At 40.5% G+C, this 20,909-nt stretch overlaps 2 protein-coding genes across 5 annotated transcripts in view; one reads left to right on the forward strand and one right to left on the reverse strand.

The window, feature by feature from the left end:
- The window catches only part of LOC127584699 (evC complex member EVC-like), a 32,480-nt gene extending 17,350 nt beyond the window's left edge, over nucleotides 1-15,130 (reverse strand). Inside the window, exons 1-9 of one of the 2 annotated variants that reach the window (XM_052041592.1) lie at nucleotides 14,426-15,130; nucleotides 14,165-14,275; nucleotides 10,541-10,624; nucleotides 9,703-9,935; nucleotides 8,713-8,797; nucleotides 8,006-8,104; nucleotides 5,557-5,691; nucleotides 4,265-4,423; nucleotides 2,344-2,560 (exon numbers count right to left, since the gene is read on the reverse strand). In XM_052041592.1, the coding sequence (XP_051897552.1) occupies nucleotides 2,344-2,560; nucleotides 4,265-4,423; nucleotides 5,557-5,691; nucleotides 8,006-8,104; nucleotides 8,713-8,797; nucleotides 9,703-9,935; nucleotides 10,541-10,624; nucleotides 14,165-14,275; nucleotides 14,426-14,608 (1,306 nt within the window). In that variant the 5' untranslated portion in view covers nucleotides 14,609-15,130. The remainder of the gene's footprint in view (nucleotides 1-2,343; nucleotides 2,561-4,264; nucleotides 4,424-5,556; nucleotides 5,692-8,005; nucleotides 8,105-8,712; nucleotides 8,798-9,702; nucleotides 9,936-10,540; nucleotides 10,625-14,164; nucleotides 14,276-14,425) is intronic. The other variant, XM_052041598.1, reaches the window with a different exon arrangement.
- A 226-nt stretch (nucleotides 15,131-15,356) lies between these two features.
- Nucleotides 15,357-20,909, forward strand: part of LOC127586245 (limbin-like) — a 128,950-nt gene continuing 123,397 nt past the window's right edge. For all 3 annotated transcript variants that reach the window (XM_052044051.1, XM_052044059.1, XM_052044068.1), the window contains exons 1-2: nucleotides 15,357-16,004; nucleotides 16,382-16,469. In XM_052044051.1, the coding sequence (XP_051900011.1) occupies nucleotides 15,741-16,004; nucleotides 16,382-16,469 (352 nt within the window). In that variant the 5' untranslated portion in view covers nucleotides 15,357-15,740. The remainder of the gene's footprint in view (nucleotides 16,005-16,381; nucleotides 16,470-20,909) is intronic.

Consider the following 20,909-nt stretch of genomic DNA (forward strand, 5'->3'; position numbering starts at 1 on the left):
GCACTTCTATGGCAGCTTACACAATAGAAGTAGCAATTTAAATATGGTCTAAGAGTCATAGACATACAGAAACAGGTCCTTTGGCCCATCATCAAGTATGTATTTATACCAATCCCCTTAATAGCATTTGGTCTGTCCCATACTGGGTTCCATACTTTTGGATCAGTTTCCCCATATAGGACCTTGTCAAGGGCCTTACTCAAGTTCATTTAGATTACATCAACTCCACAGCCCTCAATCAATTTGATCAGACAGGACCTCCCTAACAAAAACGTGATGACCAGCTTTGATTAGTTCCCTGCTTTTCCAAGTGTGAATTAATCCTGACCTTAAGAATTTTTTCCGATAACTTCCCTACAACTTAAGTCGGACACTGGTCTGTAATTACCTGGCTTATTCCTGCTGCCTTCCCAGCCTGGGATACATATCCTGGGGATTTACCCAACTTTAAACACACTAAGACATCTAATACCTCCTTTTTAATGTAATTTCATTGTAACGCTCCTTGAGTTCTCCAAGTACAATGTCCTCCTTAGTGAATACAGAAGAGAAATATTAATTTAAGACCCTACCTGTGTCTTCTGGCTCCAAGCACAGATTTGCACTTTGGTCCCTAATGAGTCCTATTCTTTACCCTAATCACCCCATTTCTCTTCATATAGGAATGAAATGATTTGGAATTTTCCTATCACCCCATTTCTCTTCATATAGGAATGAAATGATTTGGAATTTTCCTTAATCTTTTTCGCCAGTGATATTTCGTGCTCCCTCTTTGCCCTCCTAACTTCTTTCTTCATCAGTACGTCTTCTGTTCCCTTGAAGGGCCTCCCCCTTCTTCAGTCTCTACATCTGTCATATGCTACACTTTTCTTTTAATCCAGCCCTCAATACCCCTTGACACCCAGGTTTCCTCAGATATATTGTCCTTACTTTTCACTCTAACGGGAACATTTCCCATTATTTCACTTTTGGAATGACTACCACTTGTCGGTTATAGATGTACCTGCAAGTAACTGCTCCAAGTCTACTTTTGCCAGGTCCTGTCTTACGGCATTGAAATAAGACTTCTCCCAATTTGGGACCATGACTACCTTTAAACTTAGTTATGGTCATTATCTCCAAAATGCTCTTCCACTTCCACTTCAACCATTTGCCTGGCCACATTCCCTAATATTATATCCAGTACTGTCCCTTCTAGTAGGACAATCTGCATATTGGCGCAGTAAGCACTTTAAAACTTCCACTCCCTCCTCGTCTTTCACACTAAGGAAATCCCAGCTAATACTGGAGAAGTTGAAATCTCCATACTACTGCAACCAGTTTTTCTTACACATCTCTGTGGTTTCTCTACACATCTTCTCCATTTCTTGCTGATTGTTAGGTAGTCTGTAATTTACCCTCAAAGTGATCGCCCCTTTTTTCTGCTTAATCCCTACCCATACAGTCTCATTTGAAGGGGATAACCCCCCAAATTACCACATTCAGTACATCCACGCCTGGTGGTAATAGGAGAATAGGGGGAGTTGGTGGACATGCGAGAGAAAAATCTACAGGAAAATAAGTGAGGGAACAGGATTGATATGATTGCTTTGAGAGCCAGCATGGCTCAATAGGCCAAATGGTCTCATCCTATAAGAAATAGGAGAAAATACAAGGAGAATAAATCAGTTATAGAGTAATCCAGCACAGAAAGAGGCCTTTTGGCCAATCATGTGCATGCTGACCATTAAGTATCTATCTGTACTAATCCCATTTATCAGTAGGTGGTCCACTGGCTTCCATATCTTGGCGATTTAAGTGCTAGATACTTAAATGCTGAGAGAGTACCTGCCTCTTCCAACCCCTTACACTTAGGCAGTATGTTCAAGAACATCATCTTGTTATCAGTGACAAAGCCTGCACTTTTAAACACAGTATTTGCCTTACTGTTGTGGGTGATTACATAGTGTACCAAGTCTAATAATGCAGTGTCTTAAGCATTGATATTAACAGCCAAGCTACAGAACCTCCCTCCAGCCTGATCATTAATGAGTGGATCAAATTACACATAGTGGGAAGAATCGTGAACCAGTGCTGTACAATGACCATGCAGAATGATGTTGCAAACACAGCCTCCCTTTACAGACGGTCTCACCAATGTTTAGGCTCTACAAGTACCCATTTATTTACAAACAAGAATTACAAGTGAGAGAATGGAAGTAGTTAGCAAAAATGTAGGCTTAATGAGTCTATAAATGTTTACATTTAACAGTTTGGGGCACCTGCATACTGATAACCCTGAGTCAGTCAAGAAGTGCCCTGATGAAATTACCTTTCAATAATTCAGTCTAAAGCTTTACTTACCATTGTTCAATGTGTTCACACAACCCTGAACCGAACTTTGTAATCTGGCTGTTAGCTCTTCTTTTTGCCAAGATGCCAATGTACCATCTCTGGTGAGAGTTTCCAGGACAGATGTCACCATTTTCAAATTGTCTCTGTTTTCCTGCTGAGCAAGCCACTTGAAGAAATAAAGGCTTTTAGCCATGAACTTCCAACGCGTCAACTTATCCAGAATAACCTATTAACATAACAGAACCAAATAAAGGATAGCCAGATGACTGAAATCAAGTTTAACTTCTGATACATACTATGTAAGTCCTTAACAACATATGATTATATGACATAGTTGCACAACTGCAGAATAAGCATGATGATGCTGCTGAGTTAATGTGGTTGTAGTATTTTTCTTGCCATGTTTAAGACCACCTACAGGAGATGACCTAGCAATGTTTTGGCCAACTATTGCTGGAAGTTACTACCGAATTAGAAGTTTAGATTAATACAACTGTTACAATATCTTTTTGTTTTAAGGTTAGTAAATTGAGGAGTGGCGAGCACTTTTGCATCTCCATCTAAGAACACATGCTTAAGAGCTCCGCATTACTTTAGTAAAGGCCAGTATGACATAGCAATGGAAGAGTCAGCAATGCTTTTAGGTACTCAATTTGATTTTTTTTTCCAGACCTGTTTACCTACAGACTTTATCACAATCTTCACCTAGACATGAAGCAAGAGCTAATCAAAACCAAAAGACTAATGTCAGAAATCGAAAATAAAAACAGAATTTTCAAAAGGCCTTCAATGCGAAGCATTAATCTCTTTCTCTTCCCACAGATGCTGCCTAACCAGCTGAGTGTTCTTTGTTCATTACGGAACAAAGGCTCAATGCCAGGGGGAAAAGAGAAACAAAAGGAAGTTTTCACCAAGGAGCTCAGGAAAGTCAATGGCTTCCACAAGGGTAAATCCTCCAGTGGTTAGTTTTATTTTAATACAAAGAAAGATTGTTGCACTTGTAAAAAGCCAATCGTCACAGTCCAAGGACATTAGTGCAGGAGTATCTTGCAGGACCTCAAACAAATCACATTCAGTTATCATTAATAAATTTTCCTCTTTCATACCACCAGTGGATCGTTCCCTGATGATTGACTATTTTCAGCTCCAGTCAGAACACCTCCAATAATGAAACACAGTAAGCAAGCCTAGAATAGACCCTGAATAACATCTAGATGTACTAGCAAGGTGGCTATTCATATCCGTGCCACAAAGCTGGCAGATATGACCACATTGAACATGCAGATTAGTTAACATTAAACATGTGGTTATATTCATGAATATATCTAATTTTTATTTCAATACTTTTAAGTATTTTGTGCAGACAAAATGTTAGTCCAAGGTTTGGTTATTACAAGCCAGCCCAGAGACATGTGCCACAGAGGCAGTCCATGCCTATACAGCTATCAAGTGATAAATTATATACTAATGATCAGTACTTTTGCTGTCAAGGGATGTATATAACTTTTATAGGATAATACGCTTCCCTTTGAGCACAGCAATAGTGGAGTGGAACTGTTAGCAGCAGTATTCCTGTATATTCGAAGAACCAAGAGGAACAATCCTGTTCTTCCTGATCTGCAAAAATTCCCCTAAGTAAAAGTTCCCACCCATTTTGATGGGTGTACAGCATACTTGTAGATGAAAATTCCACTTTGTGGCAACACCAATAGTTTCCCTTTTGTGTTACAATGCAATACCAAGGGCTTTTGACTTACCTTATTGTGTGGTCCCTAGTCCACAACACCACAGGTCAAATACCGGGGAAATGCTATTTTTCGTGAACTAATAGCCTGCGTAGATTGGGGAAAGCTGCAGTTGAACTTGTCATTGCTACAAAATTAGGGTTTAAAAATTCCACGCATTGGAATAATTCATTATTTCTACATACCGTGACTTGCAAAGTCAGAGTGTCAGTTAGCATACTCTCCAACTGGGACATTTTGTCACGCACGTTCTGCATTATCTCCTCCACAGTGACTTTAGGGAGCTCAGAATGTTTCAGAAGGAAGAAATGAGAGTGTTCAGTTTGCTGGAAGAATCGACTCATCTGAGGGTCAGACAAACAAATGATAAATGAATCCAGTGTTAGAGATATGTCTAACAGCCCCAGTTGATGTATATTAAAGTGATCTAAGATGCCCATATACCCACATGGTGCTGGCTGGAACCTTGTAAAGTGAAAGCCTTCACTGGAAAGTGTATTATCAGATGAAGTGAAAATTTGCAATATGCACTATTCCAGACTTGATAAAAACATTTTGGAGAACTTAACCTCTGCTCTATTATGAAGTGTGCATCATAGAAAAATGATACATCACAAAACACAACCTGTGAAAAAAGATAACACATGTCCAGGAGATTCATACAAAGATGAAATGTGATATACTTATTGGGAAAGAGTCAAATAACATCTGGGGTTAATTCATGATGTGTGCACTGAAAGAAGGCAATAGTAGTGCAACATTTCATGTTGCTGCCTCATTGCTCTGGTGACCTGAATTAGAGCCTGTCCTCAGCTGCTGTCTCCGTGGAGTTTGCACGATCTCCCGTAACTGCATGGGTTTTCCCTGGCTACCCTAGTTTCTTTCCACATCCCAAAGATATGATGGCAAGTTAATTGACCACTGTAAATTACTCCTAGTGTAAATAAGTGCAAAAGATTCACAGAGAATAGATGGGCATGATTAGATTAGTTTATTGTCATATACACCAGGGTGCAATCCCCTTTAAAACTGTTTCCTCTCATCTTAAATCTATGCACTCTTAATTTTGATACTACTATCATAGGAAAAGTGTCTTATAAGCTGCACGAATTGGAGTGCCAAAAGTGGCAAAGTGTGTTTGCATGCATACTGATCTACTACGATGAAGGGTTTTGGAAATCATGTTGCTCCGCCATTTACTCAGATTCCTTATTGTCTGTAGGTTAGATGCATCTTTTCTGTGTCCTGCTAACAAGTCTTGGGAAAGCGGACAGGATTTGACTGACTGAAATGTTAAGCCTATGCAAGAATGGAAGGAGATCTATCCCACTGGATGGACTTTCTTCATCCTGTGCACCAGCTGTTGCGTGTGCCAGGAGAATGTTCAAATTCATTACATAGCACAATCTCTTAAGGTTAAGTCACCACTCCTTCAATTATTGCATTATAAAACTGCCTGTACACATTCAAGCATTACCTGTTGTATGGCATATTGAAAATAATCTTGTTCATTTCTTTCAATTTCTTCCAAAGTATAACAGTGTTCAGACTCTTCCCTGTCAGCAGCACTTGGGAACATTGGCTGATGTTTCTTTGTCAGTTCTTGTAGTTCCTTTCAATTAGAACAGTTTTAATCAGTTGTCACAATTTCTAGATAAAGAATTGAAGACTTGTCCATCAAACAAAATAAGTTTTTTTTTAAAGTTACAATAAATTCTTTAAAATATTGACTGAACTAATTATGTCCAAAATGATGTTCACCTCCACTTTACTCCATTCCATCCTTTGCTATTTGACCAAGAAGCTTCTTGTTAGACTAAGCAATAGCTGCCCTAAAGTTGGTCATTAGAAAGCACACACAAGGTTGGCCCTCCTTCCTCTAAAGATTTTGTCTTCTGGCTGCCTAGTAGATGTTATGGAATTCCCACTTGGGAACTGCAGAACCAAATCACTCCCCACTGTTCAAACATTATATTGCTGGTCTCTGAGTTACAACTGTATATTTTAGTTTACTGGAATCCAGCTTCAAGTGAAACCACTGTCAATAGCATTTGAAATATTAATCTAATTTTTTTCCCCAAAATAAACAATGAATGCTTAAATATTTAATTATTTTTTTCTCTCTTCCACCAATTTCCAAAGGCAAGAAACGTAGGGGTGGAGCTTAGGAACAAAACAGGTGTGTACAATATTCCTCAGGACAGTCAGCAGAAGTTAGAGGAACAGATATGCGCACAAATCACAAAGACGAGAGTTATAGCGGCAGGGGATTTCAATTTCCCCAGTATTCATTGGAATTGTCCTAGTATGAAATGTGGAATGTTTAAGGGCATCCAGGAGAGATTTTTAAGCCAGAACATAGTCCTACTAGAGAAGGGACAGTAATGGACCCAGTCTTAGGGAATGTAGTCGGGCAAGTAGTGGGAGAGCATTTTGGAGATATTGACCATAACTCTGAGCTTCAAGGTAGGACATTCACAATGAACAGATGGGCCTGGGGAGTATTGAGGAATCCAGGGTCCTTGGCATACAAGTCCAAGAATCTCTGAAGGTGATAGCAAATGAGGTGGTGAAGGCAGCATGCAGGATGCTTGCCAACATCAGCTGGGGCATAGAATGCATGGGCAGGGAGTTTTGGTGCAACTTTATAAAACACTGGTTAGGCCACAGCTGGAGTACGGTAAAACTCTGATAATCTGCTGGTTGACTATTTGGAAATCCTGATGGTTTGTCATCTGGCTCACCGGGTAATGTTCTCACGAGGCTGACCAAGGACCCAGTTCTCAGTCCTCCGAGACTCACTGGAGCCCTGGTTCATACGTTCCCTTGAGACTTACTGGCCTCACTGGAGAATGTATTATAATACTGTGAAACATTTCTTTAAAAAAAATCTAATTAAAAGTGTGTTTGGGTATTAACGTGAATAACCATCCAATGGTCCAGAAAATTTGCCTGTCTGACACCAAAGCCCTGAGCGTGCCCAATTACTAGCACTTTACTGTATTGCGTACAGTTCTGGTTGCCAAACTATAGGAAGGATGAGATTGCCCTGGAGAAAGTGTAAAGATTCACCAGGATGTTGTCTGGTATGGAGCAGTTCAACTGAGGAGAGACGAGATAGGCTGGAGATAAGGTACTAGAGGAACCTTTACCTCACTGCAGAGTATCTAAAACAAGAGAGCATATGTTTAAAATAGGAGTTAGGTTTGACAGGGGTCTGAGGAAAAATTATTTCTCATTGAAATTTGGAAAGCAATGCACGAGTAGTAGAGGCAGATATTCTCACATTTAAGAAGTATCTAGATGAGCACTTGACTCATCAGGCATAGAAGGCTATGGACCGAGAGGGGTAAATGGGATTAGTATAGATGGGTGTTTGATGGTTGGCAATGGACATGGTAGGCCAAAGGGCCTGCTTCTGTGTTGAACAAGTCTATGATGTTTTTCTACAAATGCAAATGACCAGATTTGACCAGCCAAAAGGAATCATTCAGGCTGGACAAAGTCAGTCTTCTGAAACAGAGCTGCTGGGAATAAAACACTTCAGTGGAGTTATCAAGTTGCCATCTTCATACATATATGACCCTGCACTATTACATTAAAGCAAATTATGTAGCGGCTAGCTTAACACTTTACAGCGCCAGCAACCCGGGTTCAATTCCAGCCGCTGTCTGTAAGGACTTTGTACGTTCTCCCCGTGTCTGCGTGGGTTTCCTTCCACATTCCAAAGACGTATGGGTTAGGAAGTTGTGGGCATGCTATGTTGGCGCTGGAAGCGTGGCGACACTTGTGGGCTGCCCCCAGAACACTCTATGCAAAAGGTGTATTTCACTGTGTGTTTCGATGTACATGTGACTAATAAAAATCTTATCTAATGGTTTTTCATTCTGATAAAGCAAATAAAAGATTGCTTGACAGAAAATTACCTTCTCTTGCATGGAAAGAAAATCCCCGTAGAAATTCTCATCAATTTTCTCTCTTAAATACAAATTATTCAGTTCTATTCTTAACAACTGAAGAAACATCTAAAGAAAAGAGATTGATGAATTCAGAGCTCCTTAGTAGTAAGGATTTGAAATATGCAGCAGTAATATACATGAATCATGAAATTTTCCCCTATTCAGGTCATACCCAGATTCCGTTCCCATGTACGGTTTGTAACCTTATGGCCGCGAATCGAGTTCCCACATGGCAGAAGATGCCTGCAGCAGCCAGGAATCCATTTCCTGGTCTTCCAAATGCTCGTTCATATGTATGGGCTGTACATAAGTCAGGCATTCATAAGCCAGGGTGGACCTGATACAGTCCGAAGGTGTGTAAAATGTAGTACAATCTATATCGCCTTACATAGAGAACAACAGAGTCTAGAATGTTGCACAAGAGGCTAATGCATAATCTGCAGGGAGTTAAAGCATGGTGGGACCCTGGAATGGGGTGCTTTGAAACTCTACAGTGGGACAATCCAACAGAATTGCTCTATCGAGGTTCTTGTCCTGGGATCCAAATGGGACTGCTATAGGGTCAGATGAAGAGTCTGCCATATTTCACTTCAGCCAACACAATGACTCCAAATATTTGTCTTATTTTAGATATTTAACATCCGCTTTACAATCCTTAGCAAATGTAGACATACCGTACATTTTTCTTGATGCATTTCTGTATCTAATTGTCTCAGGTCTTGCAGACTAAGTCTGTACAGGCCAAGATCTGCCTCAGGACTGTCAAATATGAAAAGATGTATGAAATACAAATGAACAACACTGAATAATATTAAGTAAGTTCTGAAAAGCTAGAAACCTTCCTATGGAGTTATATATGAGGTTATTACCTGCCTGCCCCCAGATCCTATTGTTTTGTCAACCATGGTTTGAGGGGCAGCCTTTCACTTGGCACCCAGCTGCCAGCGCATCACATAGCTTAGGGCAGCCCAGTCCAGGTGCCCAGCTATGCTGACAAAATAGCAGCGAAAGCTGGTGAGGTGCCACATCCAGCTGTCAAAGCTGCCACTATTATTCACGTCCTTTAACATTCACAAATATTCAAAAATCACATACAACTTGTAAAGTAAGTTATAATTGAAATGATTGATAAAAACTTAAAATAGAACACCCATACTTAAGAACAAATAAAAACACTTTAAACTCAATTAAATTGGATAAAAAGCTTGAGCCATCTTCCCCCGCCCACCCCATCAGCCAATTTCCCCCATTGATTTCAATGGATCTGATGACCAGCTGTAAGTTCATTGGACAGATTTCTCAACCCAAAAGCTGGAAGATCCATGGATGTTGGTGCCACCTATCACCCAGTCATGAATGGGCCCTTTGCTAAGCAGAAGGCTGAGCTGCATAATCCTTTTGAGAGTAGCCAGCAGATCCTGGTAGAAGGTCTCCTTCATTATTTTAAAATGAAGGCTTGTGCATTCATTAACCATGTGCATGTGCTTTTTAATTAACCCACATCCTCTAAGTAGAATCTATGATACATTTTAGCCAATTTAAGGACAGGATTATATCTGCATTGTCCAAATCTGTTTCACCTGAATAAACTTGCACAACATCATGTAATGCATGGTTATAGGCACATATTTATACCTAGTAAACATGTACTTGGAATATTTTACCTTGAATAGGCCAGTATTTCTGGGAAGAATGTTACCATCAAAACTAGCTTATCTTCATTACATGCTTTAGGATCTGGTGGTGAATAATTCCCTTGAAAATAATAGTACCCTCTTTCATCCATTTGACAAGGTGACTCAGACCCAGATAAAACAAAATCTTTTGTCCTTTTGCTGTGGTCTCTTTGTTTCAAGTTCTCTAATAGAGAAGGGTTAGATGATCCGTCTGCTAGGGGCTGCAAATAAATGGCACGTGGTTAATAATTAAGAAGCATAACATTTGTGCAACATGGTGATAAATTAATGATCTTCAAAAAAATTATGAAAGAACAAGTTATCCCATAGGGATTAAGAGGAGGAGAAATTTCTTTACTCAGAGGTTGCTGAACCTGTGAAATTCTCTCTCACACACAGGGGCCAAGTTGCTGAATGTGGATTGATTTCTAGGCACAAAAGGCATCAAGGGATATGGGGAAAGAGTGAGAATATGGTACCAAGAGAGAGGTTCAGTCTTTGATCATACTGAATGACAGAGCAGGCTAAATTGCCTATAGCTTTTCCTATGTTCTTATTTACTCTGCGGTGTCTCCATTTTGAATTTTTCCCATTTAACCTGGAAAGTTAGGTGGTTCGTTCTGATTATTTTAAATTAATGCTAATATAAACTAACTAATTGTGTAGCCAGATTTCCAAATAACCTATTCTGGGAGCATATGCAGATTATCAATCTAAAATATAACAGAATACCATTGCTATAAATGAATGCAAGGTGAAAGAATATTCAGCTGGGTGTTGAATGGCAATAATTGTTACTGTTTATAACAACAAATGCATAACTTACCCTAAATTTTTGATTTATGGGATATATGACTTTTGCTTTCAGTGCAAAAGCAGCTATATTACTGTTGATTGATAATTCATCTTCCTGTAAAGTAAATGATATTAGCATATCATAATACATTCTAGTGTTGAAGCTTTTGAGTTTTCTTATCTTTGTGGGTAGTTTTTTTGGACATAATTAAGAGTATGCAAGCCACTAGGCAAGTGTCCCAATTACATTGATAATAGCTCAGTCTGTGAATGCCAACAGAATTTAGTGATCTTCATGTGATCCATGAATGAAGCAATAACACGAAGAACAAATCACATCTCCAGCCAACGACATGCAGACAATAATGAAGTTTCAGAAAACAACTGGGAATCATCTTCTTTTAAAACTGGAAACGAATTCTATGAAATTTAACGGCTTGCAATTGAAAAAGTGAAGGTTTATTTAAGAAATGATCAACCATACATTCTAATAAATTTTATTATCTCCCCAAAGCAACAGAAGTTTGGAATCACCAAGGAATGCTCTCCATTTTAATAAGAACATGTTACTCTTTGCAAAATGGTCATATTTTAATAATGTAATTCTTTAAACAGTTAATTTACTTAACTATGAATTCATGAAGGATAATTTCTGATTGAATATTTTATTTTTTTTAAAAAACCCTATTTCATAATGACAAAGTAGTTTAAGCACTCTGGGGTATAATGCACACAACACCAGATGCAAAGGAAGAATCCACAGGGTCTGGGTAAATTTTGCCTCAACCCACCCATACGCTGCCAGATCTACTTTCTGTGTGGCCAATGGGAACAAGAACTCAGTAGTAGGAAACTGCCATTGGTGAGTAAAAGATGAGGGGGCACTTAAGGGTAGGGACATTCCCAGGGTAAGAGAGGTCCAGGCTTCCACGAGAGGCTCACAGAAACCAACTTGGGCTTCGTGCCCCAGGAAGAAACCCACAAATAAAGTCAAGGCTTACACTGCTCAGTTTATTCGACCCCACAATCCAACTCCCAGCAGATCTGACAGCAAAACATAACCATTACTCTTCTCAGGCCACCAGTTAAAATTACAGATAGAATCATCTGGAGATGATCTACAAATTCAAAGGAGAATCCTGATGCCTTCCTGCAAGTCTTCTGCTTGCTTCCTCACCAGCAGATTACAATGAGGTGACAAGGCAACAGGGTCAGAGGTAATAAGTCACTGCTCTCTTTTGACTGCTCCTACACTCAGCTTCCACCTGGCATAGAGCTAAAGATGGGGCTATTTTTAAGTAACGTGGTGTATAATTCTGTTGCCATGATGAATCTTTACTTCAAATGCTTGTTCCTTCAATTGGACTTTAATACTGGGTAAGGGAAGCTTTCAGATTTACAAATATCTCAAAGTTTTGAAATCACCTAAAATAAATCAGATTTTAACATTTGAAGTAAAGTGAACAATCTGGGAGCGACAAAGTTTCTGAGATATACCACTACATTCCTTTTGTCATAGTGTATGCAGAGACGAGTTGGTGCAGTCAACAAACAAGGTAGCATTAGAGACTTGGGACAGTTGAACCAGGGGAGTGTTGTACCATTCAATCCTCCTTTTAAAATCTTTCTTCCTACACCAATCATATGTTCCTAATTCTGCATTTATCCTAATTTATTTTGCAAAAATTACTACGTACTCATTATACCTTCTTATTCCTGATGATGCCGTGTCCCTTTAAAATAGTGAAGTATTACTGTTGCCAGGTAACAAAGGATCAGATCACTCAGAGATGAATTGCTTGCACAAGGGAACTTTGCTGATTGGATTGTGCTTCAGGTTTCAATTCAGAAGCATTTTTACAAAGCTTTGAATCTGCAATGTATAAACCTTGTATTGTGATTTTTGCACGGCTTACAGCAGTTTCCTTGTCAATGCACACGTGGAATCACAAAACAGTACAGCACAGGCCCTTCGTCCCACGTCTGTGCCGACTATGATACCAAATTAAATGAATCCTACCTGCCTGCACATGGTCTATAATCCTCCATTCCTTGTCTGTTCATGTGCCTGTCTAAATGCCTTTTTAATGTTGCTATTGTATCTGCTTCCACCACCTCCCCGGCAGCATGTTCCAGGCAACTACCACCCTCTGTGCAAAGTAACTTTCCTCCTCTCACTTTAAACCTATGTCCTCTAGTGTTTGACATTTCCACCCGGAAAAAAGACTATCTATACTTCTCATTATTTTATATACTTCTATTAAGTCGCCCCTTCAGCCTCTGATGCTTCAGAGAAAACAATCCAAGTTTGTCCAACCTCTCCTTACAGCTAATACTCTCTAATCCAGGCAACATCCTGGTGAACTTCTTCATTCTCTCCAAAGCCTCCACATCCTTCTTGTAATGCAGCAACCAGAACTGTACACAATACTCCAAATGTGGCCCAACCCAAGTTTTATACATTTGCAGCATGACTTGCCAACCTTGCACTTCATAAAAATGTATTAGCATGGGAATATTATACGCATTGCGATATTCTCCTCACAACATTGCCTTGTGGAAAAGCCTCTGCAAACTTGCAAAGACATACCTGATAAATGTCTATAAAGATGAATGTCAGCTGTAGGTTTTTAAATGATGTGAGATGGCCTTTCCAAACCCCTTGCATCACTCCCTTCACCGTGAACCTCTAAGGCAGTAAACAGAGGTATGTTTCAAAACAGCATTGCTCTGGGGCTTAAGGACAACAGTGGATGATTGAGTAGATAATCCTTCATCCTGTGGTACCATTGAAGTAGATCTGTAGTACAAGAACATCCAACTACACCCAGCAACATTACTACCCTCGCCTAACAGAAACATACAAATAAAGCCAGGAAATGCTGAATATATTCAGCTGGTTGCGCAGATGACCTATTGGAATTCTGATGAAAACTTTTCAACCTGAACTCTGCTTCTCTCTCCACGGATTTTGAATAGTTCTGGTGACATGTGTTTTCATTTGGGACTGGCAGCATCTGTACCATTTGGCTTTTGTAAAAATACACAGAAGTTTTCCATGGGCTTTGTGCTGAGACAAAGAATGAAGATGGCAAAGGTATTCAAAATATATCATGCCACGTCAGGTCTTCTGTCCACTGTTGAACTCTCAATGATAGGAATACAGCTGTGGGGTTTGGAAGACTAAACATTCTGCTTCATTGCTTCTCTCTGATCCCTGTGCAAGACTGTGCTACTTTATCCAGCTGTACCAGTAACACATCCAGTCAGTATAAATAACTAAGATGAGGAAAATCCAATATAATCATTCTACCCGCATGCAGAGCACACTTCCAATAACCCAGTCGTGGCCTGAAAAGGAGATTCAGTCTCTTTTTTTTGGCATTATGCACAGGTAGATCTCTTATCCTGTGGTTCAGGGCAAGTTGTATTGTACATTATTTTATAAGGGCAAGAGCAATATACTTTGTAAAGTGCAGTGCATTATTCCATTACTGAGGTAAAGCAGTGCTATTGCAATAGCTGCATTTTAATTTGTCCTCCACATATCCTCTCGCTTTAAAGGACTATATTGAATTGCAGCTAAATTCTCATGATATGAAGCATCAAAGGACAGCAAAATGATAAGAGAAAAAAACGAGGGAAAACATCCCACCTCTTGAAGGGCGGAAGCTTTGGTTCTTTCCACCACACTCTCGGAGTTGCTGTCATAATACTGGTCATCCTCAGAATCGGAACTGTCATCAGTTCCATCTGAACACGTTTGCTGAAAAGAGAAAAAACGTCTAAAATTTAAAACAGCAAAAAAAGCAAACCGCTCCTCCTGCACCATTCATGTTAGTAAAACAGTTCAGTATGCATCCCACTACGTTTCTATAGAGTCAATGCATTCTTCTCTTCAAATGAAAACTATTACCTTTCTTTGCAAGGCGGATTTCAGAACGAACAAGTAAAGCAGAACTCCCCCAACGACACCCAGGAAAACGCCCAGCACCACAGCAGTGGCCAGTAACCCGGTATCAATCTGCAGCTCGCTGGACGTGACCGCAAGCACCGCTCGCATCGCACAGGAATCGAGGTCACTGTTGACCCGAGTCATTGCAACGGTGAATGGTAAGCAGCCCCTTCGTTCAAGGAGCTGACACTCTCAGCAGTCCTGTTATCGTCCACAGCCGTGACTAAGCACACACGAATAAAACATCTGAATAAGAATAATTTTCTATACACACAATCGCTTCATTGGCTGCAGAACACGTTGGAACGTCCTGAGAAGGGGACGTGGAAGGCACTATATAAATGCAAAGGTTTTCTTTTGCATTTCCGAAAACATCGGGGTTTTCGGGTGGAATCCTTTCCTGTCTCTCGATATTTCCTCACCGCCCCGCCTCCCAACTATTTTCATCTGGATCAACGTAAAAATTCCTCCTGGGTGGTCCTTCTGTTTTTCTTCATTCCAAACAAAAGTAGAATCGAGTTGTTACACAATTGTTTTTAATTCCTTACTGCGCTTGAAACCAAACATATTTTCTCCCGTAAAAAAATAAAGAGAAAAATGCGAGCGATTCACAACCGCCGGGACTTCTCCCAACTTCTTGCCGCGTTTCTCCCAACTTTCAGCGGTGTGCAACGCCTGCTGGGGGTTGTAGTTATTTTCACGTTTTACCCAATAGGAAGGCAACAACGATCTTCAGCTTGTGGACTACATCTCCCAAAGGCCTCCGCGGCAAGTAGAATGACAGCAGGACCAACCATACACAAAGCGAAACTGTCAACCAATCAAAACTAGCGTTGGTGCAATCCAGCCAATCCCTCTTTGCGAGGGGTGGGGCTTTACCTCCCGGGAATCAGGCAATGGCTGCATTGTGGGCAGGCTGGGGATGAAGTTGTGTCTGGAACCCGAGCGCTGGTGTTCGGGGAGGCTGATGATGTCCAGGGTCACTCTCCAGTGCAGGAGCAGGACATAAGGCACTCGACCTACAGTGCAAGGATGCCCCGGACCCACTTGCTGCATGCGTGATGTTTCATTCCCCACTTTGTGACCAGACAGCAGGCTCGGGAAACGCCGAGGACTTCGCAACTTTACGATGACTTGAGGCATTAACGCTGTTCTCTCTGCGCCTGGCCTGCTGCATCTTTAAAGGATGATCTGTTTTTAGTTTAATCAAGTTAGCTCTTGTTCTCCTGCTGGAGTGGATCGCGCAATTGTGCATTTACTGAGTGAGCTCCGTGTCATGAAATTCAGTGTCTGGCTTCTCCTGTTTACTGCACTCAGCCACACTCTGCACAGTTCAGCAAGGGCGGGTACGATGCATCCGCTGACGAATGCTTCCAAGTTACTTTCACCCATGTTCCAGGTGAAGAGAAGAATTGGAAAGGGGTTGCAAGAACTTCCGAGTACAAGTTCTCTCCATTTACTGGAGCAGAACGAACCTCCTGGACGTGGGTGCAGGAACCAGCTGTATGTGCCCCTCGCTGATCTTGGCACTGATCAGAAGGTAGAGTGAGCTCTGTTGGATCAAAGTCAAGATGTTCCTCCTCTGATGACATGCGAAATTGGAAAAAATACTCCTCGTTCAAAAATGAGTTGTTGTCTGGATAGTTTTGCTTTGGTGTTATTTCTTATGATTGTCAGTTAATTAGTTTAATACATCTCTAACGTTGTTTAGAGTCTGACCCGTAATATGTGCACGCAATCCAGCTTCAGGTTTGCGCCCACCCACCCGCTTTATTAGAGCTAAAATGAGCTATTTTAATCCACGGTTGGTACATTTCAGCCGAATAGCGTTGACGGGAAAAGCAGTTTGGTTTTAACTTGTGTCTGGCAACACTGAGAAGCAGACAGTAATCTTGTACCTCCACTTGAATTTTGAAGTGTTTGGATGATCAGAGCTCCCTGCAGCATGAACTGACGGCAGATTCCTCCGGTGTAAAGTTGTATGGCAGCGCACACACACATCTAGGTGAGTGTATTTGCAATCGTCTTGTTTCTGCCCATTGCCATGAAGTTACTCCATCACCATGAATATAACATCTTTTGATTCTGATGTGATCTGTAATAGAGTTTTTCTTCTGGTTGAAAAACAACGTTTTGTTTAGTGTAAAGGATTAATACACCCTTATTATCTGTAAGCTCAATTTAAACAGCATTATGGTTTATTGTAAAGTTCTACAAAACAGTCACAGTACAGGAACAGGCTGCGACTCAATGTTGTGTGAAATCGTTCTTCTGTCTTAAGGATCAAGGACTCTGGACACGAGCTTTGTAGACCAAAACTAGTTTAATCACAAAGGCAAACGTGGGACAGAATGGATGGGAACAGACACAAGCTCACTCACGCACAGGATACCACGAACACGAGAGGGGAATCGCAGCTGGGGTAAAATACATACACACACACACACACACACACACACACACACACAAACAAGCACACAATATCAATGTACAACTTCAGGATATAACACTTCAATGCCTGTCCCACACTAACATTGGCCCTTAACGCTCCCTGAGTCTGAGTGAAATGCTCCCTGACCATGTGGTGATGCACTCTTACCAATGGTCTCTGCAGCGTTGTCTCAGTACTCCTGGGATCGTCAATGAAGGAAGGGCTACGGGATGCAGCCCTTTTTCTGGTGCTAGGAGGCTGGGTGGAGCCTCACTGTTGTGATTTAAATGAGCCAATGGTGTGGGAGTCAAAGACAAAGGTTCCTGCCACAGCCAATGGTCAGGCAGGTTCAGAGACAAAGGGTGGTGGTCAGGCAAGTTCAGAGTGGTCAGGCAAGTTCAGAGGCAAAAGGTACTCTCACACCGGAGGGGTGGGTGGAGCCGCACCTTGATTGACAGTAGTATCACTTCCGATCAGAGGAGCAATGCTGTCCTCCGGTCAGCGGGGGAATTGTCGTTACTGTCACATGACAGCCATGTGGATTTCTCACAACACTCATCTCCTGACACCCTAAAGCTTTTCCACCATCTAACTGATGCAAGACAGCAGTGTCTTGGAAAATTCTGTACCTGCCTAGATGAGTGCAGCTCCAATCTAACCTCAAAAAGCTTGACACCATGCAAGACAAAGCAGCTCGTTTGATTGGTAGCCCGTTCACCACCCTAAACACACAGTTTCTTCACCACCTGCACACCAAGAACAAAATGCACTGCATTCGGTTGCATAACCAACTCTGACAGCATCTCCTAAACCCAGATATCAGACCACCAAGAATAACAGCAGGCTAATAGGAACACCACTGTCATCAGGTTCCCATCAAAGATGCAAACCATCCTGACACAAATGTAGCACCATTCCTACTAGCTCTCCAGATCCTCTGGCACTACTCCTGTAGCCAGGAAGGATCAAGAAATGGTGGTCAGAGCCTCTGCAATTTCTTCCTTACTACTTTTAACAGCCTGGAGCTGGCAAGTTACCCATTATCAAAAATGATTTAAGCCCTTAACTGTTCCTTTTTACCTATGTTTATCCCATCCAATATTTCGCCCTCATTCACCTTAACTATGACATTCTTATACGTCCTCCTTGGCTTTCAGGTATATTAAGCTTTTGGCGTCTGACAGATGTTTCCCCTTCTTACTTTTTCCTACCTTCAATGCAGCTTGTCATCCAAAGACCTCCAGGTTTGGTTGTGCACCCTTTTTCTTTGAGGGAATAGGTTTACTGTGAACCACATAAAACTCCTTCTTAAGTGCCTCCCATTGCTCCTGGACTGATTTCACTTCAAGGAGCTGTTTCCAGTCTACTTTTGCTAGATCATTTCTTGGTCTTGAAAAACTGGCCTTCCCCAATTTAGAATCTTTGTTTCTTTTTTTATTTTTGTCCCTCTTTAATAGCAATGCTAAGTGTAACTGAATTAGGATCATTACAACAAAATGATCCACACAATATTCCTTCCACCTATGCAGTTTATTCCTGAAAACAAATATCTGGAATTGGCACCCCCCCCCCACCCCCCCATTGTTGCCATGTACCAAGTACCGGATAAAAAAGTTCTCCTGAATGCAGTTTAGGAATTCTGTGTCATGCACATATTTAACACTTTCTGTATCCCAGTTAATGTTTGGGTAATTGAAATGTCCCACTCTTGGTGACTTGGTACTCTTGTGCAGCAGAAATTAGCTTACTGATTTGCTCTTGTATCTCCCTCAGCCTGTTTGGAAGTCTGTAGTACACTCCCAATAGTATTTTTGTTCTTTAGTTCAACCCACATAGCCTCATTTGATGATCCTTCTAACATATCCCTTGTCAGAACTGTACCACACACCACCTTTCTTCTTATTTCCCACTCTACTTCACCTGGAAACTCTGTAACCACAAAGTTAAACAACTTGCCCCTCTTTAAACTACACATTTTAATAGCTAAATTATGTGCGTCTATTGGTGCTCAACCTTATCTACCTTATTCATGCCTCTCCTTACATTAATTCAGAAACCTTTTTTTCTATTATTTTCTCTCACCTGTTCATTTTATACATTTCTTCCTTCTGAATCAATGCTCAGTATCTCATCTCCTGCCAAGCTAGTTTAAACCATCCCTAACAGCACTAACAAATCTGCCTTTGAGAACATTGGTCTCCAGAGTCAACTCTAATGCTCCAGGAATCCTAAGCCCTCCCTCCTGCACCATCTCTCCAGCCCTGTATTCAGCTGCACTATCTCCTGTTTCTCAACTAACTAGTTCTGTACATATAAAATACAACGTCTGATATTCACTTCTATTATGATACCTATATAGCTGTTTATTTTTGAAAACTCTATCCTGTGAAGCACTTTGGAATGTTTTTCTGTACTAAAGGGGCTATATAAATACAATTTGCAGTTGTTGGATCTCTTATAGACATATGCTCCCCAAATGGGAATTTGAATCTGTGTTGCAGGCAGTCCCCAGGTTACATAAGAGTTCTGTTCCTGACAACTGTTTGTAAACCAATTTTTTTCCATAATTCAGAAATGAACAATTTCAGTGAGGGTTGATTAACATGAACATTTATTTCTTGTGTTCCCCGTGTAGTTAGAATGGTACAGAATCAGAATGTCCCATATCTAATTGATTGCCTTAAAGCTTCAATGGATGTTAGGTTGTTTGATAAATATGTTACAAAATGTCAACAGAAGAGATTTGCCTTCCATAGCAAATCTCTTAAGTGGCCCCCTGCTGTGAATGGCAGCTACATATTTAAAGACAATGTATCTGTTTCATTACTGCAGAAAGGTAACGTGTAAACATTGTTTTTGAAAACTTGGTGTATTTTCAATTAACTTGCTCCATAACTCCTGGAGATGTTTGCGTTTCCGTAACTAACTTTCCTGTCTTGAAAAATGCTGTAAAAATGTATGGGAGAATTTGGGTGTAAAGTTGAATTTCTGTAAGTCAGGTCTTCCATAACCTGAGGAGCCCCTGTATATCTGAATTCTAGCACATCCTTTCATGCTTTTGTTAACTGACACCCTGAGAATATGTTTTTCTTAAGAAGACCACGATGTAACTGGAGTTGTTGAATAAAAATTTGGAGATACGAGGGAGTGGGAACATCATATTTGAAAAGGATAAGCTAACAATCACAGATACTTGACTAATACTGCTTATGATAGCTAATTATGTGAATTGTCCCTGTGTAATCATGTGGAAAATATTGTTCCACCCAGAAGGAAAATGAACACCAGTCAATTCTCAATACAAAAATCTCTTGAAGAAATCCATCACCGATAGATATTGTCATTTCAACTTCCTGATCCAGTTACTAATAGGGTTGAAGTGTAACCACGTAGACCACACTTAATCTCAATATTATTTCACAGTCTGTAACTTGTGTTAATGCTGCACCTATCCATGAAGTTCATTGTGTAAAGTTTGTACTCGTGAGAAGAATAAAGTTTAGTAAGCAATCTTAGTACTGTGTTACATGCTCTGTAATTATGACGGAAATGCTTGGAAATAAAAGATCGAATTATAGACATTATTGATTTAAGTACTAGATGCCACGACTGCATTGAACTTGGATGGAACAAAACAGGAAAGGAATTTGTATAAGCATCATGTAAATTCCAGTCCAAGGATCTCTGTCTCCATGACCTAGTTTCAGTCTATACACCATGAACATTATTTTATTTGCTGCCTCTAAAAAATACTTACAATGAACTTCATTAGTCAAAATATTCTTAAAGGTTTGGATGGATTGAACAGAAAGTATCCAGATTGAAGTGCAAGGTGTATTCTCTAGTGCTTATTTCCGTGTTAAGATTGGTTTAAGACCATTGACGGATGAAAAGATGGTAGAAATATTGGATGTAAAAATTAAAATGCATGGCCAGTCTGGTAGTATCTGAAAAGTGGAATGACTTGGAAAAATTTCAATGGCTAATCTTCAAACAGACCGAGAATGGGAGGAA

The sequence above is a fragment of the Pristis pectinata genome, chromosome 2 (genome assembly GCF_009764475.1).
Source record: "Pristis pectinata isolate sPriPec2 chromosome 2, sPriPec2.1.pri, whole genome shotgun sequence".
Taxonomy (NCBI): Eukaryota; Metazoa; Chordata; class Chondrichthyes; order Rhinopristiformes; family Pristidae; genus Pristis; species Pristis pectinata.